Consider the following 24,146-nt stretch of genomic DNA (forward strand, 5'->3'; position numbering starts at 1 on the left):
AAAAAGAAAAAGAGAATTCGTATATGCATATGTAGGTACATTTTAATTCCCCCCCCCCTTTCTCCCTCCTCTCCAAACAAGTACAACGTTATAAACCAATCTCAAAAGGAAAGAGAACCGAAAAAAACAACAAAACAAAAATCATTCCATCGACTTGACCTCATCCGCGACCGCGAACTTGGCACCCGTCTTGGCCTTGACGTCTTCCACCGACACACCAGACGCCAGCTCGGTGAGAGTCAAGGTGCCTTTGACGCGGTCGACCTGGAAGACGCAGAGGTCTGTGATGATGGTGCTGACGACGCGGGCGCCGGTCAGGGGCAGGGAGCAGGACTCAACAATCTTTGATTTGCCGTACTTGTCGACGTGGTCGGTGGTGACGACGATCTTGGTCTGGTTGGGGTTGGAGACGAGGTCCATGGCGCCGCCCATGCCTTTGAACACTTTACCGGGGATCATGTAGTTGGCCAGGTCGCCGGCCGCGGAGACCTGAAGGGCTCCCAGGATGGAGACGTCGACGTGGCCGCCGCGGATCATGCCGAAGCTCTCGGAGCTGTCAAAAGTCGACGCCCCCGGGACGAGCGTGACGGTTTCTTTGCCCGCGTTGATGATATCCGGATCGACTTCATCCTCGGTCGGGTAGGGTCCCATTCCCAGAATACCGTTCTCGGATTGAATCCACACTTTGACATCGCTCGGCAGGAAGGAAGGTGCCAATGTGGGCATCCCCACGCCCAAATTAACATACATACCATGCTTGAGTTCCTTTGCGGCACGGCGGGCGATACGATCTCTCCGGGCAAGGGCTTCTGACTTGTTGCTGGACATGGAAGAGTCAGATGAGTAACCTTCCTCGTCGCTGGCGGAGCGAGTCTTTTTAATTTCGACTTTCTTATCCACGGTGGCGGGCACGATGCGGTCCACGTAGATGCCGGGGAGATGGACATCGTTGGGGTCCAGGGAGCCGATAGGCACGATATTCTCGGCTTCGACGATTGTAAGGCGGGCGGCCTTGGCCATGGCGGGGCCGAACCCTTTGGTTGTGTATCTTTCACACATGTTAACTTCGGTCTTTCAGAGTTGATGGTGGAGTGCACCAAGACCATACCTGAATTGACAATTTCCAGCTTCATCGACCTTCCAGGCTCGGATGATGGCAACATCACCGGTCAGCGCGGTTTCCATAACATACGTTCTGCCATTGAAGATCCTTGTCTCCCGTGCCTTGCCCGCTTCCAGCACGCTCGCTTTCTTCGTCTCCGCATCAGCGGGTCCTAATCTGGTCGGGATTTCGCCAGTTTGGATGAATGTATCTGGAAGATGTCAGCAGACCTTTCCCTCGCAACCGCGTCTATAACCAGGTACCACTTACGGACACCCGTTGGCGTGTAAAATGCTGGAATACCACTTCCACCGGCACGAAGGCGCTCCGCTAGCGTTCCCTGCGGACACAACTCAATGGCGATATTGCCATTCAGATACTTTTGCTCGAGCTTCTTGTTATTCCCCAAGTAAGAGAGAATACATCGCGTAACCTGGCCTGAGTGGGTCAGCGGTGACAGCCCGCCGGCGCCTGCCGCACCAGCATTATTCGACACCGCTGTGAGATTGTTGAGGGATTCGACACCGCGCCTATGCATAGCTGCTATGATGGTTTCGGCCGTTCCACAGAGTCCAAATCCAGCACTGAGGATCGTGGAGCCTGATCTGATGTCCGCAACAGCCTCGTCGGCATCCTTGAATAGCTTCGACCTCGTCCGATCGATAACCGGCTGTTTGTCGCCGCCGTCTAGTGGCGATGGCGCTGCTTCACGCCATCTTGTCCGAGAGGACGTAAAGTATCGAATATCCTGCCGGCTTGAAACAGTCCATGATCTGAATCTTAATTGGCGGAAGGCTAGGTGTTTGCCGGAAAGCAATTTAATGCCGTTAGTTGGAGTCTTGAAGAAGCTAGCGGCTCTGACGTCGTCGACACAAAAAAGCAGAGTGCGCCTCGCCGTTGCTGCCATCTTGGTTGTTGGCCTTCCTTTTGTCACTTTCTGTGTCCGACGTGGATGGGATTTCGACAACAATATATCCTCCTGATCAATGTAAGGCCCCAAGGAATGGAAAAATAATTATTCGAGATTATGGATGGGAGCACTAGGAGGAATTCAGCGACATCGGCTCAAGACACGGGAGTAGTCGGCGGCGAATCGTTCGATATGTCAGATCTGCGTGTGAGGCAGTCCACGTGATCAGAGTGTGAGCTCGGTGGTATTTTTGATGCCGAACTGTGCGAGCGAAGCCAGACCCATGTGATGGACGGAGGAAATTGCCGACGATGTCGTTCGCGCTTCTGTGGACGAACAACGCGCAAAGTGGGACTTCCCAAGGAGAAAGAATGCGGGAATATACAAAGGTGCGCAATGAGGTTGGCCTCTCGAGGTCTTGCGTGTATATTGCTGCAGAAATTCGCGATTCTACCTTCGCCCTCAAGAGAATGGTCAGACTCTTTTAACATCGGCATCGAGCGGCAGGCTGTCCGTCCGCAAGAGATTCCCAAGCTCAATCATCATTTCTAGTAGTGACGTACCGACCAGTCCCGTCGTCGTTTCTTGTGGGCAGAGCAACAGATTATGGCCAAACCGAAGAAGCAAGGGCAGCCGTTCTGGCTCGGGTGAGTGTCGGGGCTCGTTTCGGCCAAAGCCGGATGCTGACTGGACGTAGAGGCGCTGCTGCAGCAATGGCAGCATGTTTCAGTATGCAAATCCAGTCCCGTTTCTTTTCGTGGGAGAGCACAACGTAGCACAATGTGTCTGACGTAACCTTTCAGCTCATCCGTTGGATCAGACAAAATAGTAGGTCCAGTACCCCATTTGAAGGAACAGGAAGCATTGACAACAACCATAGCAGGATGCAAGTTATGTCCACAAGGCAAAACATGCTGCGGACGATGATGCAATTCGCAAGCAGAGATGGTAAGCAATTGCATGGATACCTTTTCCGTCACAAGCAAGCTCATGCAAATGGCAGGCATTCGGTCGCTATGGTGGGGAATCTCAGCTTCGATGCTTCGCCAATCCACGTATTCGACTGCGAGGTTCGGTCTTTATAATTATTTTGCGGGTATAGCTAGAGAACGAACCGGTCAAAGACGGTTACCCAGCTCGTGGGAGATCGGCTGCGCGGGAGCTGCGGGCGGCCTGGCCGGACTCATAGGAAATCCCACAGAGGTCTGCATTAAGTGCAACGCAGTTTAAGAGGTCACTGATTTGTGGTATAGGTTGCTCTGGTGAGAATGTGTGCCGACGGGGCAAGGTCGCCAAGTCAGCGATTTGGGTATAACCACGCCTTTGACGCCGTTATCAGAATCGGTCGTGAAGAAGGTGTTCGGACTTTTAGCAGAGGTCTAGGCCCTAATATCGTCCGCAGTGTGATAATGAGTAAGTCTCAGATATGCCTTGTCTAATTGGTTGCTAATCAGGTCCAGATGTTTCTCAAATAGCAACGTATGCTACTCACTTCCGCAGTATTCTTGATACTCATACTCGTGCAGGTATTCCGCAGCCAAGCGGCAGCTCCTTTCGAACCCTTCTTTAGGCCTTGGAGATGGGATTTTCACGCATTTCCTGGCCTCGCTGCTCGCGGGCACGGTCGCGACAACTGCTTGCGCACCTGCCGATGTTTTGAAGAGCCGGGTTCAGAATGCAGTTGCCATCGACGGGGTGAAACCGGTAAGGCATACTCTCTGAGGCTTGGCGGAGCTAATGAATTATGAATAGAGTGTAAGGAAGCTCATTGTGGAATCTCTGCGCAACGAGGGACCAGGATTTCTTATGAGGGGCTGGACTCCTGCTTGGCTGAGACTGGCGTAAGGTCATCGACAAAACCCCTGTCCTGGCCAGTATCTAACAATCGGTAGGCCGAATACGGTCCTCACTTTCATCTTCATCGAGCAGCTGCAGAAACTGGTGAATCTTTCAAGAGATATGAAGTCGCCCGAACCAGTGCCCGAACCAGTGCCCGCTATAGTGCCCACTCCTGCAGCTCCTCAGTAGATCTGATGTCGTATCTGAAAAACGGGCTCCGAATTGCACGAAAGCGACGCAACCAAGGGCGCTCAGGTAACATTTGGCCAGTCTAACCAGTCGAAGAACATTGTCTCATCAAGTTGGAACAAGTCCTGCGAGGTACTTGCGTTGTTGATAGCTTCGAGGATCTGGTCGTCGGTCATGTCAAAGACATACGGTTCTAGAGGAATATTTGGCGCGGGCATTGGAGCTGTTTGGGACGGATCATACTCGGCGTTTCGGTCTTGCTGGTGAGGTTGCTCCGAAGGCCCTGGACCCAAGCCGTGGTTCTCTTCGGGAGGACTGAGAACGGAACTCTGCATGATTCGACGTATATGCCTCGCGAAAAGGACCGATAAGCCCCTGCGGTGTCTGGGGGAGCTCCCAATTCTCTCCAATACTTGGGTTGTCTCTTCGATCAGCGCCTTCGCATTGGGGGCTACCATGGCGCGATTGCCCAGACTTGTGGTCCCAAGAGCCAGTGCAAAAGTGGCCGCGAAAGAGACCATGATGACGGTATTATTGGGCATCGATTTGAGTCGATTCTCCCCTTGGACTGCTGCACGCATAACATTCATCGCCGATGCCAACCCCGCAGCCCGAAAGAATTGTTTCACGTCATTTGATGCCGTTGGATGGTTAACGACGTTACAGTATGTAGAAAGCTTCGTGTGAGAAACCAAGATCTCGACGTACGGAGGCAACTGACCTGTGTAAAATAATTAGGACGTGATAAATTAGAAGTATGTTTGATTCTTACCATCGCCCTGGGTGATCTGGCGTGACCAGACCGCATACCACTGTTCGAAGAATCGGTCGATCTTGTCTTTCAGGCTACCAAGTCATCAGTCCAAGCAATAACTTCATGACGGGTCCATAACTTCCAACACCGCCCTCGGACGGGGTAGACTTACAATCTCACGGCCGTCGGGCCACCATTGACACCTTGGCTTCCATCGCAAAATTCACGTACACCCGTGATGAGGCCGACCTGACCAGAGTCAGCAGAAATTAGAACATGGTTGGAATAGTGGCATACCAGGTCTCTCCTCAGCACGGCCGCTGAGATGACACTGCCGTCCCATCGGTCGGCAATGTCAGAGATATGCCACGTATCACAACTATCTACCAGTGGTCCGATTGGAACTGCGTATGGCCTTCCTCTTGCGAGGCAGATGCTGCAGGCATCCGTCAGCTCGTAGCACTGCGTGGAGTTGATATGATACACTTACCCTCGATCAAGAACGAATAATGCCAACCATACTCGCTCGCGAGTTCGTAGTAAACGGCGACCCAAGGCCGAAGACGGATCAACTTGTGGAAACCCATCCAATTGCAGAGCCTTTGCGGAATCAATACAATCGGCTTTGGCGACTCGATTCAGGAAGCCCGCGGGACGAATCGTGGGAGAAGGGACCACGATCTTGTTCAATGAGAGGTCCAATGCCAGGCTCAGCGCCATCGAGAGATAAGCGCAAGTCTCATCATCTGCCCAGTGTTTCGCAGGCGTCATCCAAGGAATATTGACCATGAAAGCCAATACGATCTCCACTGATCTGTGTCTGTTGAAGATCACCGTTCGGGCCAGGTGGTTTTGGTGATTGGAGAGCCGCTTCGACAGAGCCTCCGCTTTCGGGAGGAATAGGGCAGATGCGGCGAGAATGGAGGTAAACAGAAAAGCAGACCTCGAGCGCACAAACGAGGCTGTATGTAGGTTGGGATCGAGGCCCCATCTTGTATGAGACAGTCGTTCGTAGAAATACGCAAACAGTGAATCTGCTTCCTCCTGCGTCACGAGGCCCAAGTCAATGGGGTCGAGGTCCGGAGAATTATCCAATCGAGGCATCAACGATCCAAAAAATTGCTGTAACTCAAAATCGCCAGGGTTTGCGTCGTTCGTTCCTGGATGTGATGCAACACCAGCTGGCGACGTGGACATTGCGGTCGAGGGAGATTGGCCGGGAAGCACAGAAGCCATAGCAAGCAGTTGTAGGGGGTTGTCAGCATTGTTGAGTGCAAGTTCGTCAGGCTTCTCGCCATGCTCCACGCCAGACATGTCATTGCTATCTTCCGTGGCGCCGTTGTTGTCGCCAGGAATCAGGCTTGTTCGCGACTGAGGAAAAGACTGTGGAAGGGCTGTTGTCGGGGTAGTTGAGCTGGCTTTCCGCTGGAGAATAGGGCTTGTCTGGGGAGCTCCGATCAGCTGGCGAAGGTCGGCTTCAATCTCGGAGCGCAGTCCAGTTGAGCCATCTTTATTCCGCTTCAGCGCCTGTTCGACCTGATAAATTGCCTTTTCCAACCCGGTCCTCTTGCTGATAGTTCGGATTTAGCCTTCGGCAAACTGTGCGAAGCTCGACAAACTCACTTTTTGATGCCTTTGTATCTCCCAACATGGTACTCTGGTGTCACGCATTGCAGGCCGGCCTGTTGGCATTTCCGACACACTGGGGCGTTCGCGTCACGTGTACATTTCACCTTGCTCCGACGACATTCGAGACATGCAGCCTGCTTTGCCTGTGCCGAACCTGACGTGACATCTTGGTTTGCCGACGAACTAGAACTCATGCCTTGATGTGGGACATCATTCGAGATTTGCGCTTGTGTGAAAAGTCCAGCTGAAAATCCGATCAATCATGCAACCTCCGGGCAAAACGCGTAATCTGACCCGTAGTCCAGCCCATGCGCCCACCAACGCAACAAAATGTATCACAGCGTTGCCTCGGCTAGCTCTACCAAGATTTTAGGAGGAAAATGGGACCAAGAAATGATGCGACCGGATTCGTGTGTGATGTAGAGGACAGTGGGTTTTGTTGGTGCGGCTCGAGCGAAAGACGTTGAGGCTGGGTCGATGACTAAGCTCCCCCACAAACTTGGACTCCGCAACTTCCCGAAGAAGCGAAAGCACGTGAAGTACCTAGTAGGCTTCCTCGAGACAAGGCTGAGTGCATTTAGGAGGTCCCTGAGAGCCTGGCATTGCATACCCGGCTTTGCTAAATAATCAGGCGTCTCTGGTGCTCCCGCAGCTAAGATCGTTTGAAGGGTAGTCGCTGTTGACCCGCGCACGCACCCCTCCATCAAAACCAGGTGCTTGTTAGGAGCATTTTGCATCGAAGTTACTGTTGAGGGAGAGGAAACATCAAGCCACATTTGTCAACGGAGGGTCCGCATTCGGCAATATTTTGCTTACAGCAGAGCTCGACGTCTCAATGGCCCGTGATTCAATTGGAGGGCGTAGGATGAATCAGAAGACAAATATCCGAGTCTCCACGAGGAGGCGACTTTACTCCACTGAAAATGTTGTCGAATTGAACTGTTTCTGATGAGAAATACACTATCCTTGCTCAAATACTCCGGGACCCGTCTATCTTCTATGAACGTGGGAAAAATGGCTACAAATATAGAAATGAAGAAGCCTGGGATACCTGCTGACGATATATGAACAGCTTAAGACAGCTGGAATACTTTGCAGACAGAATTGGCGAGAGGTGAGGAACCCCAATACTTCAATGACAAGACTGGCGATTGTGTAGGAAGGAGTAGCTACTAACCCGCGACACAGAGAGTGGTGAGGTCGTGCCCAGCATATCAATTGGCAATCTGCAGAACTGCATATCACAAATTTCGGTGATGACAGGGCTTTATTGCCTCGATGTTCGCTACACTCTGTCGTTGAGAGTATAGTACCTGACATATATGTATAGCTTGAGACTTGTATATGTACAAGCAGTCACTTGCGATGTGGCGACTAGGGTCGAAGGGACAAGTGGAGCCAGCTTGCGTCAAAAATCCAAGGCAAGTGACGAGGCTGCGGCCGAGGAAGAATCCAGACTGGAGTGAAAGCCATCCCCCAGTCCCAGAGACAGCGCTGGTGTACTTTGTGCACCTGGCCCGCACGTTGCCCAATTGATTGGGAGAGCTCATGCATCTCGGGCTCTGCCATCGCCGAAGCGTCCTGAGAGGGCTTCTATCCCCAAACACGCGCTCGGTGCATCTCCAGAGGCCCGTACAGGACATCTCTCAAGGCATGGATGCAGGATCAAAGTGAGTACGTCAGCAGATGCTATTCCAAAGAGCGAGAGCAAGGTCTTCTCGGGGTCTGGAGCCGACACATTATTAACGCCGAGAGCACCATCTAGCAAGTCACATGGCATCTGAGTCCGCAAGTGTGCCCGCCCAGTGCCCATTCTTTTTCCCGGCTCACCGCTACTGCAGAACAAGCCTCTCTGTAGTGCCTGCGGATGATGGTACCCGGTCGGCAGAGGCTGTACGATGACCTCAGGGACGGAGGGCTCCGCGATCTGAATTAAGTACTGGGTACCGGGAACTTGCATGTCCACGGTCCACGCAAGCATCGGCGATGTAAATCCGACAAGAGTCTAAGAGCCGCGGAGGAACCAGGAAGGGAAGGTTCCCCCACATTCAGAGCCAGCGCCGGCGTTCTCTCCCTCGTTCCACGGTAAACTAGAGATTGTTTCAGGAGGCTGGCGCTGATCGAGATCCGGGAGATTCAAGGCGCCTCTTTGGTAATGTTGCGAGCTGTCGGGGGATGTTCAAGTCTCTGGAATATGAATCTGAGAATCCGCCGACTTACGTGCGTATATCGAATGCTGCCCAGTCGATGCTCATCAACTGCCGACAGAAACAAATAGGGAGCGTACTTGGACTGAGGAGAATCCAGAATTCCAAATATGAATTTCTCTCTCGTTCGTGATTCCCATACCATACCGGTTATCAAAGGAATTGACGACCTTCTTCATTCATATTCCTGCGTAAGTTGGTATCATATCGAAAGTCGGGGACGGCCGGAGCACGGCCTCGGCGATTTTCCTGTACGGTGCACTTGAATAGTGCCTCTTCCTTACGTAAACGGCGGATTGTCTCCTGGTGGTGCTCTGGGAGCAGCGTTCGTCAAAACAGATATGGGTGCTTGGTGTCTCTGGTACAAAGAAAAGCCACTAGGCGATATTTAGGTAAAGCGAGGCTCACGAATGAAAATTACCAGGTTTCAAGATGGAGAGCCTTTCAAGCTCAGCATGTGCCTAGGCCGACCACTCTTTAGCGCTTCATCGTCAAAGTTGAAACCTGATACAACATCTAGATATCAGACGAGAGAAACTCAATCAGGTTACTCAGACCACCTCCTCAGCTGAGGGCTACGAGGATCTGCTAGCTGGAAGAACATTTGAGAGAACGAAAGGAAGCTGCCGTCGCCTCCTAGAAGACACCAATGAGGATGAAACAACTCGCGAGCTACGAGCCTTCGTCTACCCCGCTGTGTTGAAGGGGTTTCCCAAGCGCCACATATCGAGCTCAAGAACTACCCGTTGTCAACTTCCGTGCATCTTGGTGACTAATATTGAATAATGCCAAATGCATGGAAATAAGCCAATCATATAGATATGCGAACGGAAACGACCCTCGTTCGACGAATCGCTTCTGCATCCCGGAAATCCTTGCCTTTTGCCATTTCGGGGCAGTAACTAGCAAGCAGCATTAACCTCTTGAAGCAATAATGCCTCGATGACCGGGGAATCCCTGAGGACAGGGAGAATAATTCGTGACTAAGCGAGAAAAGGCCCTGTTCAGTTATGTGGTTCTGGAATCGAGTCAAGCCCTTGTTGTAGAAAGTATCATTCATTTTGATTGGTATTGGTGCCATCAGAGTTGGCACACAGGTGAATCGTTGTCGTCCCTCCGCAAGTTCCATGTGGTCCTTCTCAGATCGAAATACTGTGCGCGACAAACGTAGGATTCCCCTCTCGTGACCTCTGGAAAAATATCCATTTCTCTAGCGTGCTGCAGGTATTCCATAACCATCATGATGCTCAAGAGATGGAAGAAGTCATGAATGCAACTCTAGAGGATTACGCGTCTGGCAATGACAGGACTTACACGTTAGTCTTCCTAGTGATGTGCAATCTTTGAATTGAATCGATACCGGTACCTAGCAACTTCAACGTGTAGATGGACATGGTCGCATCACTGCTCCGGGATCCGCAAAATGTCGGCCCCCCAGTGCAATTGGATTGAATATCGGATTTTGCGCCCCATGATACTCTCGCAGTGTAAGATCTGTCGAGAAGACAGGAAGAACCGTATCTAGTGCATAGCTGGAGACTGTGTTGCCCGGCCGCACGTTTCGATTCATCGCATTATGGCACGGTTTCATGTTCATGCGACACAAGAGCTCTGGTAGGTACGTAGATAGCGAGCAAGGAAGTTCTGTTCGGGAGTGGAGCGCAGGCCTTCAAGGGCAGGCGCTATCATCCAGCCGCTACCGGAGACTGCAAACCCACCACGCCGTTTTAGATCCCTCTGGTACTCTTGTATCTTCCTGCAACGTGTGAACTCCGGCGAGGTCAGCCTCTACTCGGCAGGCAGGGTCGACGACTGGAATTCTTGCTGGGGGGTTCCTGCAAAGAACGGGAGATATATCTGCTAGAAACAAAGCTACCACTTGTTAGCATTTTCTTGTGGTGGTTCGATGGCTCAGTCAGAGTATTGCCGCAGTCTGAGGCAGTATCGCAACACTCTGATACGAATTTGCAAGTTGGTGAATCGCAGAAGAGTACCTCTTTGTTTCATGGATATCGGCATCATTCGAATCATTCTCAAGGTCGCTACTGCGTCAACGCTGTCCTCACCTTGCATTCCGAGATGGGGGATATCGAAAGAAATTCCCGTCGCCCAGTACACTCAATCACAATGAATTTGGCGCCAATGCCAACTATTCGACCCTTTACAAGATGCATTGATTCAGTCTTTGCGTGGACACTTTCAATGACGCGAGCATGCGACAGTTGATGATGTGGACAATGAAGAATTTGAAAGCTTCATGCAATGCAAAGTTATCTCGAAGCCCGGTGATTTGCCGGAAGCGACGAGTTGGGTCCTGGCTGAACGGTCAGTCAATAATTCTGTTCCTGGACTCGTTACGAGACAGATTCGTATTTGGTCACGGGGCAGCTAGATGGAATTGCTGATGGGAGGGATGAAGTGAGAATATCTTCGTCCAAGACACATCCCCCCAACTAGAACAAGGGGGCTGGGCAACATTTCAGCCCGAACGAAATGTAACGATCGGCGAGCGACACCGCTTGTTGGAGCTGTGTCACACGCAAGACACGTTACAATCGTGGACTCCTTGAGAAGTGCCGGCAGTCCATGGGTAGCTACGCCTGCTACTTGCGAACTGTTGGATGCAGGGTCTCTGAAAATCCGTAGGGCATGTTGCAGCAGAGGAAGATCTCGATCGTTTTTAGCAGTATTCTGGAAACTTAATAGTGCCGGCGATGGCGGAAGGAATCCGATATTCTTGGGCGCTTGATGGGACCCTTGGGGAATGGGCTGATTCAGATAGACATCATGCTGCATTGCTTTTGCTTGCCGGGATCGAATACAGCAAGCGATTCGATGGTATGGATCGACAATCTTTTCCGTCAAGAGATGGGTGGTTCCTATCCTTAAGCGTCGTGGTTTGAGAGGCCTACCAAGTACTTAGTTCGCGGGTGCCGGAAGCTTTGTGGATATTAAACCAACATTACCACCAAATTCTGGCACCGCAAAGGCGAAACCCGATTCGCAAGACCCGCCCGGCGAGGCTCTTTCATGAGTGGGGGTGATTGGACATGGAAAGCCGTTGGTCAGGCCACCTTTGCTTTGCGCTATACCGGAGGTACCACTTATCGTCTCGAGCCATGGGCAAAAGGCCAAGGCAGATAGAGATCTGTCAGAAGAGAGTCCTCAATTGGTGGTGTTGCCTGCATGAATCTTGAGTGCCAAGGGGATGCTGGCAGGACCAGGCAGAATGCTTCCTGGAGATTTTCAACCGGGCGTCAAAGAGGGCTGCATGTTCCTTGGATCAGCCCCGGTCAAAAACATTTAGTGCACCTGTGAAAAGAGGTATAGTCCGACGGCTTCTTACCTACGATTGGTATAGCTGTCCACCGATGACCAGGGACTGCAAAGTCTCGAACGCTCGACGACCCTTGCCAAGTGCGCCGGAGGAGGGACCCAAAGGGACCGTAATGGAGCAGGGTAGAGTTTGGAGCGTTGTGGAGTACGACTTCCTAAAAGGTCCATAGCCAACATGCGAGATGGCGGTTCGGTTGCTACACCATCTTTGGCCCTTTTCCCCTCGCAACTTTCCCACAGGTACACTGGCACACCGGCCGTTACAAAGGATGGGAGGAAGTGGGACGAGCGCCTTCCCAATTGCGTGCTTGAAGAGTACCTGCTCAAAGCGCATGGTTATTGAGAGATCCCTTGGGAGTACTCTCTCTTCTGGACGGCCTATTCAATCCACGAGAAGCGATATCACTGTGGCCCATTCGAGAATGATGCCCTGTATTGCAGACGGCAGGACCATTGACAAGCACCTTGACTGGCACAGATGGACGTTCCACGGTGCATCGTTTTGCGTAAAAGTTGTCCAAGAAGCGAGGGCTTAGGTAAGGCGCTGTGCCTTCTTGTAGCGTTTTGATAGGCATTCCGGTAGAAATACGGACTCCCCAACCCTAAAAAGCCGAAGACATGGGGTCGCTTTCATAATGCTGCCTGTTCGATGCTGTTCGGCATTGGATTTGTCGTCTTTGTCGTGCAGCAGAACGCCTCGCTAGAGGGCTCAGCCCACGTCATTGGCAAAATGCGATGATTCAGCCGTGTTGTTTCAGTGTCTTCCCAATTTCGTGTCTCACGAGTCTCCAAGCGTTTTGGGGACTTTTTGCTCGAGCAGCCAAGCCGACTATCCGAGTTTCCTAACGGCTGTCTTCCTTTTTCCCATGCGACGAGCTCCTCAGCCCAAACATTGTCGAAGGTATAGCAATTCTTTGGTTGTCTGACTTCCCACCCTCTGTCGGATCTTGGCCTCTTTGGGTAGTTCGCGGCAAGCCCGTGATTGGGTCATGGCTTGTTAGATGTTCTGCCTCCTTGGGATGAGCCAATACACCCAGTTTGGCCTTGGACTTTCCCGCGGGTAAGAAGAGGGACGAGGAACGTCTGGAGCGTTGCTCAGATGCCAATGCTCCCCAGGATGATTCCCTTGCACGGACAGAAGCAGAGAACGAGAAGCACCAGTTCCAGGGATACTACTCTGTGGCTTGAAAGGGAAACGGGGTATGGTAGGTCGTGATTCGCCTGTGCTCCTCGCCCACAGTGCAGCCCAAAGCGGTTTCCGCAGACCAGACAGGCCACCGCCCATTAGCAACCGTCAGTGCTTCCGTCAACCCTCCCACGTGGACCTCTACTGGGTACGAGAATGGAAGTTGCCAAGAGACCTCCAGGGCAGGAGAGCTCCAAGCGGGCCCTTGCTGGCACCGAGCTGGCAATGGTTATGTAACTTATGTAAGAGCCCGGACGTTCTTACTCAGAGGATCCTGCTGAGCTCATTGCTTCGCGTCGTACCAACGGGTCGATCCCATTTTTCCAGGCGACCTGCTAAGGACCCACTCCCTGGAAGGGCATGGCCCGGGAATGAAGCCCGGACCTGAGCCGAAACCCATGAAAGGTGCCTCCGAGTTCTCAGAAGGGGCATGCTAAAGATTGCCATGGCCTCCGTGTTGATGTTGGCTTGGGATGATGCAGGATCGTTTAAATTTGAAATCGGTTGATATTGCTTCCGTGAGAGGCATGACTTGACACGTCAGGGAGGAATGGGCTTTGCCCGCTCGAAATCTCTGCCCGTTCGATTGTTTTTCATTTGGCGCGAGCCGATTCGGGAAGAAAAGGGTTCTATCAAAACTCGTTCGATGGAGCCTGCCCGAGCCAACAGTGCCTGTCATCGTAACCTAAGTATTACGTGCCTTTCTGACTGACGAAGACATCTCAACCAGCCCCTTTTAGGACAATTTTCCGAATGTCTGCTCTCCCACTGATGCAAACATCGGCATACAGGTTCCAGGACCAAAACACAATAGAATGCACAATTTGCCTCGCGCTCAGATGCACATCTGATCATCCCTTGCAAAATCAAATGCCAGAACTCCGCGTTCCCTGTTCGTACCAACGCCCCTTGTCGCCCCAGCCTTGCGCTATGCTGACCCGTAAAATCACTCGTACGTCATTCATCTGTGGTGGGTAGACTCTTAGGAGCCACGCCTGCTTGGAATGGAATGCGATAGCCGTGGAGTGCTCTGTGGGCTGAGCGCATCTGCGTTGAAAAATGGCACGAGATCGAATTCCTGGGGCGACTGGCATAACGAGCCACATAGAGTGGGCAAGCCAGACTGGAGCTGAGTAATTTCATGGTTGAGTTGCTCGATTTGGGCCTTCAGTCGGGTGACTTCCTCAGTCTGCTGCGAATACGATCGGGAAAGCAACTGGTGTTTTTGCTGCCATTGGGTGATTTGCTCTTCGAGCTCCTTCTGATGGCGCTCTTTGCGTTCGCGGTATGCTCGCTGCGAAGAGCGGTTTTGTTCTCGTCTCCTCTGTGGATATGTCAGCCGCCTCGACCCCGCTGTAATGGACGGTACTCAAACTTACCTCAATCTTATCCGGAATGGAACTCTTGACTTGGGCGACGACGTTACTACTCGTCGGCGATACTCGTCGCTCGGGTGTTGATCGGTAAGAGCTGTCCGAGCCAGACGACGACATGCTGTCGAAGGAGTTGTCGAGCGTGGCATAGAAGTCCGCCGCTCGCTGCAAAAGGTCGTTGTAGTGGCTAACCATATTCTTGGGAGACTGGACGCCAGCGTAGTCCCATTGAAATGAGGTATCCATGGGCGAGTAGTTGGTGGATTGCTGCGGCCAGCCATTCGCAGAGCGGTAGTCGGCCATGGTGTTCTGATATGTGTTGGGCTGTGAGGGAATATTTGAAGATGTTCAAACTTATGCTTTCTTTTGGAAGTTCAGTTGTCAGTTGGGTTGGAGGGAGGAGGGGCTGCAATGGCAAATGGTGGGGGGCAAGTGCATTTCTTATACAAGGCCCGCCCGAGCACGAGGCTGGCGCAGGTCGTAGAGGTGGTGTGCGTCGTGTTGTGCTTGGAGAGGACACGAATGGTTTGTGTGGTTTCGAAAACGCCCAGGGTCGCCCACTCGGAGCAGCAGTTTCGATACAGTGCTGGCGTCGCGGTCAAGGTGGAAGACCCAGCATAACCCTTGTCCGGCGCGAGAAATGGAAGAGAGTGGGCTATTCCCTTCTCAGAAGGCGCATTAATCATGCAGGCCCCTGCTAGTTCGCTATCTCACTGTGCAGCAAGACCCAGTTATGCCTTCATCAGTCAGCCAGAACCTTTATGCAACCTTAGTGTGCTCCTTTCCTAGAGGGGCAGAAAGTGGCTTGCCCTAGTTGAACGCTAAAGATCGTGGAAATAGCTCCGTTCTGCTCCCAGGTTGGTGTCCCGGTAGGGTGTACCAGGTAGGATTGGAGATGCTGTAATCCCCTGGCATAGTGATAGAGCCATTCGTTGAGAGTGCTATCGAGCCAGGCGCCATGACGGAGTAGGAGCCGCCTTGCCAATACTTACATACCTACGTAGAAGGAAGTTCAAAATTTGTGGGCATAGTGGACATGGAGGCATGGAGGGCAGCTAGGTGAGTACATCCATACGAGTACGGAGTACATACGCGCTGGGTAGGAGGGGCCACGTTAGAGGAACCCCAGAGGCCGTGAAAATACCCGCCGCATATCCGCATTCTAGCGGCGCTGGTGGCCTGGTAGCCCTGGACTCGGAAACCGACCTGCTCAATGACATAGTGGCCGGAACTTGCCATGGCTTGTGACATCCAGAGACAGCGCTAATTGATTCTTCCCCCCCCCTTTCCAAAATCTTAGGCATCTGTCACAATGCCTTGGTCAACCCACAACAGATCTGGATCTTGTCATTAACCTGAGCGAGGCTGAAACGCCCTTGTAGAATGTAGGTAGGGCATGTTGGCAAGCACCCTCAAGCCTTGTTTGCCATGTTTAGTGACAGCTGGCAACGGAGGCATGGTAGGGTGCACGGAGTACAAAGTACCTGGCTGGCAAAAAGTAGCATATGGCTACATAGCTAATAATGGCACCAAAGCAAACCCAACCGGTAGCGCAAAAGCGTACAGTGTCCCTGACATTTACCTTTAATTAGCCAGCGGTATATTGTCGTTTTTACCAGCGGCTGCCGGGTAAATACATACATCAGGAATCTTCTCCTTATTTGCTGTTTACTACGGTGATGAGTCGAAAGCAAGGCTGCAACCAAGGCCACATGGGGACCAACTCACCGTCTCCTGTGAAGGAGTATTCGGCAATTATCCTCATGCATCTGACACTAATAAGAGTTGTAGCTGCCGACGACGCTGAATGCACAAAACCACAGGAGCGTGGACTCTCCAGAGAAGATGCATTTTCTTCCTGTGTAAAGACCGATCAGGAAATATCAGCTTGAGGTTGATGCTTGTTTCCACGATCCTGTCAACTGCCATGTTGTGTTGTAGGTGGAGTGACGGGTGCTTACACGGCCTCTGCGAAGGGGCAGTGCTAGCACGGCCAGCGCTTGAATGGTGTCAATATGGGTAAATGGCGTCTTTCCCCGGATTCTGGACATTCGGACTGATCAGACGACGCTTCAATGGACCAAGCGGATATGACCCCTTGGAACACCGAAGTGGAAGTGGCATGACTGGCCATTCTGCCTCCTCCGCAGGTACATAGCGATCACTACTGAAGGAGGGGAGTGACAAAGCAGGGTCTTCTCCAAGTACGTACGTGTTGATATGTCCACCATTTTCTCACTGCATTGGAGCTTGCCGGGTCGCACCGCTTCACCATGGACCCAGGATACCGGCGCGAACCTGAGTCAGGAAATCATCCGGAACGTGATCTGCCTTCTGGAAGACAGTCGATCTTCTGCAACCTTGGCGATCGCCGCCTACCTGATCTGGCATGTAAGGGTGCGCTTCCAGAAACCGAGATACTGACTAGCCCGTCGACTTCCATGGCCTGAAGATGCCTATTGAACGGAACAAAATGGCACCCATAGGCCTGACACATTATAGATGAGTTTGTTTCCTAGATGAGTACCGTGGCTGTTAGCGAGAACATTGACATTTGCGGGAATGGGGCATGGCACGCAAGATCTGAACACACTCCCAAGATCTGATGGCCACACTTGCGGCGCTGAGGCAAACACTGAACCTTCTGCCACGTGAATTCTCCGTATGTATCTAGGGGCAGCAGTGGAAGCTGGAGGAGCTTGGCTTATTGGACCCGAGAATCTGCAATATGCACCTAGAAGTCCCGGGGAACATTAGGCAGCACTTCTTGCAGCAGATCATCCGATGGGGTGACTAATCTGAAGTCGGTTCAAGGTTGCGTTCCTTAAGCCTCCTTTCGATAAGGACTTGCTCGTTCAGCGGGTTGGCACCCACAACGTCCGGATACCGGCAGAAATCCTCCGCCCTGGGCCCAAGAGCCAAGACAGAAGACATTCAAGCAGAGACTCCATGTGGCCAACCCGATTTCCACATGTGCCTATTCCGGCACTACCAGCAGCTTGACTTGGAAAGCTTTCGTGGGGAATGGAGCGGTCTGAACAGATACACCTTGGATGCTTTCCACTTCGATGCTTCTGGTAAAAGTCCCTCTGTGTCGAAGGTTGGTGAAGCTCGACATCACGCGAGGTCCAGACCATTTTGCAAAATTTGGGCATTAGGCTATACTGGGTACCGAGACACCGTCAAGCGCCCAAACCTGGAAACAAAGCAGTTGATTGGTTTCCGGAAAAAAAATAGGCGGCTGGCAGGGAAATTGAGACCGGCTTGGTAGCTGACGTTATCAGCGTTCGCGCAGTTGTAAGCAGCCTTTCCCATGTTGCGGTGTATGGATAGTAATGCAAGTGCAGAGGACAGTGTGGGCTGGTCATAATGGAGACTGAGGCTGTTTCGGTAACTAGGGTCTCTGTAGTGGGTTGAAACCCCAAAAAGAAAGAAAATACCTTTCGATGTCGTCAAAACCTCGCTGCTCCCACTGCGCTCAGTAGATGTGTCACACCACCTAGACGACGGACGTCATTAAAACCTGATGTGTCGATACTCCGTACTTATGGATTAGCTCAGTGTACTGGGTACAGAACAGGGGTCATAGCACTACAAATACACACCTGGGCAGTCTTGGGTCAGGGAAGCTTGGATACAGACGGGCATACCTCCGGTAAAAATGCCTGAGGCTCTTAAGGGACAAGGCCCTTTGGTCGGCGCAAGGCGACGACGGTCATGCGCCAGTGGTGATAGTGGGCCGCCCCACGTGTTTACGTGGTGTCCTTTGATTCCAGAAGGGTTCCATCTGGATGGGTTTACCTCGATATCGAGTGCTCTTCACCTTGCCATTCAAGTTACGACTTCCTAGCTCGTCCAGCCTCGCCGGAAATCCTCGGAAACGGACTTGAACCTATTGACGTCATCGAGCTTCGTCTTAGTGTTTGGTGTCATCTAGTATGGGCTTTATGGTCATTGGTGAGGTTGTACAGCGTCACTGTCAAACATCCAGATGAGGGAGATTTGGAATCTTGGAATCCTGACACCTAAAGGAGACGATAAACTGGAGGGTAATCTGGGAGGGTGAAGATATCACGAGGAACTCAAAACTAAGTATGGAGCACGGAGTTCTCGTTGTCACCAAGGTACCACGTGATAGGCAAGTCTGCCGAGAGGGGGGATATAGCTGTAGTTCTCTGCCAAGCCGCCAAGGTGTGGCTGGTGAGATGAATGTGGCGGCGCTCTTCAAGTGCCACAGCGCACCTGCACAGGGCAACCAGGCAACGCAGCAAAGTGGGCGCACGATGAGCTCTCGAGAAAGGGCCCCCCAAGGACTCGACTCCTGAGAAGATCACAATTGTCTGCTCCGCACCTCGTACCTCACGCTTGACCTGAACGACAGTCGCCAACTATTTACGAAAGCAGGATCACCAGATGGCTCCTGGCTGGACAGGACACGCAGCCGAGGAATGGGCTCACCCGCTATCAGTTAGGTGCCAAGTTGGTGCCTGGTGGGTGCCAACAGCTCCCAGAGTCCGAATTCGAGTCCCAGCTGCCAGTCCCGCACCTTGCATGCAGCACATCAACCCAACACCGGCGGGCATCGTAAGGATGTCCTATTCACAACTCTCAATGGCAGTATCCGAGTCACATGTTCCTACCCAGTGAACAGCCAGATTATTGTCTCCCAGCCACCTGGCAAGCTATCTAATTTCGCTGCACGTCTCAATTTGTTCGTGTGTCAAATATTCGGGTGGCAGGGCGAGGGGAGGCTGGTACCTCACACGCTTCCACCACCCAAAAGTATCCTCACGCTTTTACCCAATGCTAACTCTTCTTCAATTGTTTTCTACTCTCGTACTCTAATTCTTGTCTATTGTTGTTCTTTACTCGGTAGAAGATCAGAGGGCTTCGCAGGCAGTTGCTTGGCTGGATAGCGTAACCACTGCTTCACATCCGACCATCGAACCACCCACCCCAAAGCAATATATACACCTAATGCGAAGATAACACTCGGATACACATCTGCATCGACGTTAGCTGCAAACCAACGCTCAACTCTGTGTGCAGCCATGCGATTCCACGAGACACCGTCGTCGCTGACCCCGCTCCTCACCGCCCTCTTCTCGCGATCCGTTGTTGCAGGGCTCTTGCCCGACTTCCTCCAGAGTTTTGAAGACCTTCAAGATATCGAGAAGAGATGTGACAACCCATGCGGATACTACGGCCAGCTATGCTGTGAAGCTGGTCAAGTCTGCTATACCGATGCCAACAACGAGGCCCAGTGCGGAGCTGGAACCACGACAACCGCCTCAGGACAATGGGAATATACCACTGTAACGTTTGTTCAGACAGATCTCAAGACCGTCACCTCTACCTACAGCTCTTTTGTGCCTGTCAGCACCATCAGCTGTTCATACTCCCTGGGCGAAACTCCCTGCGACAGCGTTTGCTGTTTGTCGGGACAGTTCTGCCAATCTCCGGGAGTCTGTGTAGCTGTGGGTGGGGGAAGTTCTGGATACTATAGCAGCCTCTATACCGTGACAACAGTTATTACCAACACAGCCAGCGCCCCACTCCGACCTACCAGCAACACTCTGGTCACCGTAACGAGCATCGGAGGTGCCACTACCACAGCACCTTTCCAGACGCCTGTCGGAACGGACGGCAGCATCATTGTTGGACCGTCATCCAGTTCCGGCGGTGGGTTGAGTGGCGGCGCAATTGCCGGCATTGTGATTGGCGTCATTGCTGGCATCTTCCTCCTCATCCTGTTCTGCGCCTGCTGCATCTTCAAAGGACTGATTGACGGGCTGTTGGCCATTTTCGGCCTCGGACCAAGACGAAGACGTACGGAAGAAGAAGTCTATGTCGAAAGACACTCGCACCGGGACGGAAGAGGACGAAGGACATGGTTCGGAACAAGACCCGCGAGAAGCGAGGTCGTGGAAGAAAAGAGGAGAAGCGGATGGGGAACAGCAGGCTGGATGGCTGCAGCATTAGGGGCTCTAGCCCTGTGGCTTGGTCTGAAGAGGAGGAATCGACGTGACGATAAGAGCAGCTCTGGCTATGGCTCCTCTTACTTTTCTGACTACACGGTATCAAGTAAGTACAGCTGAGTCACTGATTCTCTCCGTTACACATGGTTTCTAACTTTGCAACAGGTAGTGAAAGCTCTTCAGATCGAAGAACGAGGCGAAGCAGCAGATCAAGGTCGAGACGATGAAATGTAGATAATGATGCCAAATTCATTTTTGTTTCTTAGCGAAGCATATTGCATTGCGACGGGGATTCTGGACGCCTGAACCTCAACGTTGGACAGGGGGTGTAATGAAGGGATGCCCTCGCACAGTTGATGGACGAGACTTGTAGATGGAAATGAGTATACGGAGTACAATGGACAGAATGCACAAATGAAATCATCTTGAAGCACTGCGACATAGCTTGCCGACCAGTCAAAACATGTGGCTACCGTTGCCCGGAGGTTTGCAGTTGCTGGAATGTGGTGGTGTTTGTGTTCTCGGTACCCAGTACTTCGCTGATAATGTTGTAACTGCTATGTACTCGGTACAAGCCTATGGTGTGCAAATAAGGCTGGTTAGGTGGCGCCCGCAGTTGCTAACAGGCGGTCGGTAGGCGGTGGTGAAGCTGAGCCCCCTAGCCTCGGTGACATCGCCGTGTCACCAAAGGCCTCCATCTTAACTAAGCTGCCAAGCATAAAGGCTCACTACTTGGTAGGCCTACCAAGCCTCGCTACCAAAGGCATGTACGGCGAGCCACGTACCAACTCGCAAGTACTTGGTAGAAACTGAACCTTGAGGCCGCGGTTAGCTTCTGATGCTCGTGATCCCTTTCGAGTTTTCTGCAGACCGCAAGTACATGTAGGGGGCCGATTCCATTTCGTTCCCGCTCCCCGCTCTGCAACCTGCAACCTGCAACCCGCAACCTGCGTCGAATCCCTTTTGTTCTTTCATTGTCGAGTCTCAACCTCTATACTTCGGGATCTTAGTCTCTCACATTGTCCTGGAATCTGCTCAGTCACTTGAACCACGGTCTTTCACTCACCATCATTCGAGTGTCTGCCATTTTTCCTCCGTCCTGCCTCACCCTTTTGACCTGAGAATGACTTTGGCCTGACCTCAGATCGACACTCCGAACATCATGCTCCAGACACAGCATCTTTACTCGCATCAGCAACAGTACAACCAGCATGACCAATCCTCCTGGCAGCACAATGGTCCGCAGCAGAGTCACCAGACTCTGAGCCACGGGCAGCAACAGGCGCAAGCCCAAGCCGCCGCTGTTGCTGCTGCTGCCGCCGCGGCTCAACAGCAACATTACTCCCGACTCGCGATCAATCCGAACCATAACTCTTCCCATGCGCAGAACGCACCCCGGCAGGCTGCGGCCGACAACGCGCAGAATCCCATGGGCCCGTCTTTGACCTCGATGAACGAACAGCCATCGCCTGGCATGGATCAGCAACTGTCGGAAGAGAATCGCAAGGTCTTACAATGGGTGGCGGAATTGATGGATCCGAACAGAAGAGAGGGAGCTTTGATGGAACTCAGTAAAAAGAGGGAACAAGTGCCTGAGCTCGCGCTGGTTCTCTGGCACAGTTTTGGTGTCATGACCAGTCTGCTCCAAGAGATTATCTCGGTCTATCCATTGCTGAATCCAAGTCAGCTCACCGCCGCGGCCAGTAACCGTGTGTGCAACGCCTTGGCCTTGCTCCAATGTGTGGCGAGCCACAATGAAACCAGAGGGCTGTTTCTCAATGGTAAGCATCCTCATGGCCTCGAAAAGCGGACACGACGCTAATATCAGCCGCAAGCTCACATTCCACTATTCCTCTATCCTTTCTTGAACACCACCTCCAAGTCAAGACCTTTCGAATACCTGCGGCTCACTTCACTTGGTGTCATCGGCGCTCTGGTCAAGAATGAACCCTCATCTGGTGTGTCCATGAACCCGACAGGTACCCCCGGAGCACATGGGAACTCCAACAACTCTTCCCCAACAATCACGTTCCTGTTGACGACAGAGATCATTCCACTTTGCCTGCGTATCATGGAGACGGGCAGCGAATTGTCCAAAACTGTCGCCATCTTCATTGTCCAGAAGATCCTGCTTGATGACACAGGTCTGGGATATATCTGTGCCACCTACGAGCGATTCTACGCAGTCGGCACCGTCCTGAGCAACATGGTCATCGGCTTGGTCGAAACTCAGACCGTCCGGCTTTTGAAACACGTGGTGAGATGCTTTTTGAGGTTAGCCGTCTGTCCAGGTTTGAGATTCAAGATTGGCGTGGGTTACTGACCGAATTACCAGGCTAAGTGACAACAATCGAGCCCGCCAAGCACTGCGGCAGTGCCTACCAGAGCCGCTTCGGGATGCAACCTTTTCCAATGTCCTCCGGGATGATGCTGCCACCAAGCGATGTCTGGCCCAACTCCTCATCAACTTGAGCGACACAGTTACCGACACGCAAAATGAGCAATTTGAATAATTTCAGCACTTCGGCGTACAAGCGGGCTCTACATCGGATTTGCTGTGTGAAGATACCGGTGACCAATGATACCCTTCATCAGAGTGACGAGTTTCTCAATTTTTTTTTTTTTTCCAGCATTGCGACCGCTGCGTCGGCGACAAACTGGTACAAGCATGAAGCAGGAATGTTTGGAGTCCTTCCTTTCTCCTGTCGGCAACGTATGCATCAACATCACCAAGCATAGATATTATACACAAATGACCTCGGCGAGGAAGACATGACAGGCGCACTGTTTTCCTTTAATTGAACGAAGACATGACAATGCACAAAGGCGTGGCTTGAAGCCCGAAGACTGTAACAAGAGCCAGGAACTCCTCGGTTGAGGTCAGTGGGCCTGATGGCTGCGATGGATGGAATTCGAGAGGGAAAAAGTGGTTTGTGCCAGCGCATTTCTACTTTATTGGGAGGTCACCATCTCTTGACTTTTTCTCTTTTGGCACCGGGATATAACCAAGCTCTACAAAACATCGTGACCTGTACATGACTTGGAGTGGCATGGACGAGAACGTGGCTGTTGAGGGAAGGGGGGTTTTTTTTGGATTACACACAACTCAGGCTTCTTCTCTGAGTCAGGTCTTCACAGTGGGATGAAACGCATGAATTCCTTTTCTCTTCGCCCCAACGATAGTCGGCGACCCTTCTGTTCCTGCAAATAGTACTTTACAGAACCCAGATGTATTCCATAGTATAGTACAATGACTTTGATCTTTTTGATATGCCATAGGACGCACAAGGCTGTCCAACCATGAACAGCCGGACTTTAGATTGACCAGCAGCTCTTCTCCGCTCCGTTGATTCAGACCTTGCATATCGACTTCGCGCCGTTCCGCAAACTTGACGTATTCGCATCATTGCCGACATCATGACTTCCCTTGTTCAGTCAGCTGAGTTCATAACGCCATCTCCTTCCTACCCTCGACATCAGTTCAAAAAGCCCGAGCTCCAAAGTTCGACTATATTTTCCCCGTTTTTACGATCGTCCCCCATAACCTCTTGAGCCAGGTCCATCGTTAGCACGGAGCCCTCTAGCTTGTAACGGATTTGGTTTACGTCAAAGACGCTTCCTCAGATCTTAGACCTTGTGCCAC

At 52.0% G+C, this 24,146-nt stretch overlaps 6 protein-coding genes across 6 annotated transcripts; 3 read left to right on the plus strand and 3 right to left on the minus strand.

Annotated features, from left to right (window-relative positions):
* Positions 1-141: 141 nt before the first annotated feature.
* On the minus strand, positions 142-2,009 carry A1O5_08815 (3-oxoacid CoA-transferase subunit A; the record flags this gene model as incomplete). Its single annotated transcript, XM_007749396.1, has 3 exons — positions 142-1,048; positions 1,109-1,313; positions 1,373-2,009. The coding sequence occupies 3 exons, from the start codon at positions 2,007-2,009 to the stop codon at positions 142-144; spliced, it is 1,749 nt and encodes a 582-aa protein (XP_007747586.1).
* A 609-nt stretch (positions 2,010-2,618) lies between these two features.
* On the plus strand, positions 2,619-4,040 carry A1O5_08816 (uncharacterized protein; the record flags this gene model as incomplete). Its single annotated transcript, XM_007749397.1, has 10 exons — positions 2,619-2,659; positions 2,710-2,741; positions 2,816-2,840; positions 2,893-2,960; positions 3,016-3,215; positions 3,266-3,425; positions 3,473-3,491; positions 3,539-3,707; positions 3,765-3,853; positions 3,905-4,040. 10 exons carry the CDS (start codon positions 2,619-2,621, stop codon positions 4,038-4,040), a joined length of 939 nt encoding a protein of 312 aa, XP_007747587.1.
* Positions 4,041-4,102: 62 nt separating this feature from the next.
* Positions 4,103-6,617, minus strand: A1O5_08817 (uncharacterized protein; the record flags this gene model as incomplete). Its single annotated transcript, XM_007749398.1, has 6 exons — positions 4,103-4,761; positions 4,813-4,886; positions 4,967-5,043; positions 5,092-5,230; positions 5,285-6,364; positions 6,418-6,617. The coding sequence occupies 6 exons, from the start codon at positions 6,615-6,617 to the stop codon at positions 4,103-4,105; spliced, it is 2,229 nt and encodes a 742-aa protein (XP_007747588.1).
* A 7,517-nt stretch (positions 6,618-14,134) lies between these two features.
* A1O5_08818 (uncharacterized protein) lies at positions 14,135-14,828 on the minus strand (the record flags this gene model as incomplete). Its single annotated transcript, XM_007749399.1, has 2 exons — positions 14,135-14,476; positions 14,532-14,828. 2 exons carry the CDS (start codon positions 14,826-14,828, stop codon positions 14,135-14,137), a joined length of 639 nt encoding a protein of 212 aa, XP_007747589.1.
* A 4,748-nt stretch (positions 14,829-19,576) lies between these two features.
* On the plus strand, positions 19,577-20,737 carry A1O5_08819 (uncharacterized protein; the record flags this gene model as incomplete). The annotated part of the gene is made up of 2 exons (XM_007749400.1): positions 19,577-20,609; positions 20,673-20,737. The coding sequence occupies 2 exons, from the start codon at positions 19,577-19,579 to the stop codon at positions 20,735-20,737; spliced, it is 1,098 nt and encodes a 365-aa protein (XP_007747590.1).
* A 928-nt stretch (positions 20,738-21,665) lies between these two features.
* On the plus strand, positions 21,666-23,016 carry A1O5_08820 (uncharacterized protein; the record flags this gene model as incomplete). The annotated part of the gene is made up of 3 exons (XM_007749401.1): positions 21,666-22,284; positions 22,339-22,777; positions 22,839-23,016. 3 exons carry the CDS (start codon positions 21,666-21,668, stop codon positions 23,014-23,016), a joined length of 1,236 nt encoding a protein of 411 aa, XP_007747591.1.
* Between the last annotated feature and the right edge of the window lie 1,130 nt (positions 23,017-24,146).

This window comes from Cladophialophora psammophila (genome assembly GCF_000585535.1).
Source record: "Cladophialophora psammophila CBS 110553 chromosome Unknown aczJe-supercont1.14, whole genome shotgun sequence".
NCBI lineage: Eukaryota > Fungi > Ascomycota > Eurotiomycetes > Chaetothyriales > Herpotrichiellaceae > Cladophialophora > Cladophialophora psammophila.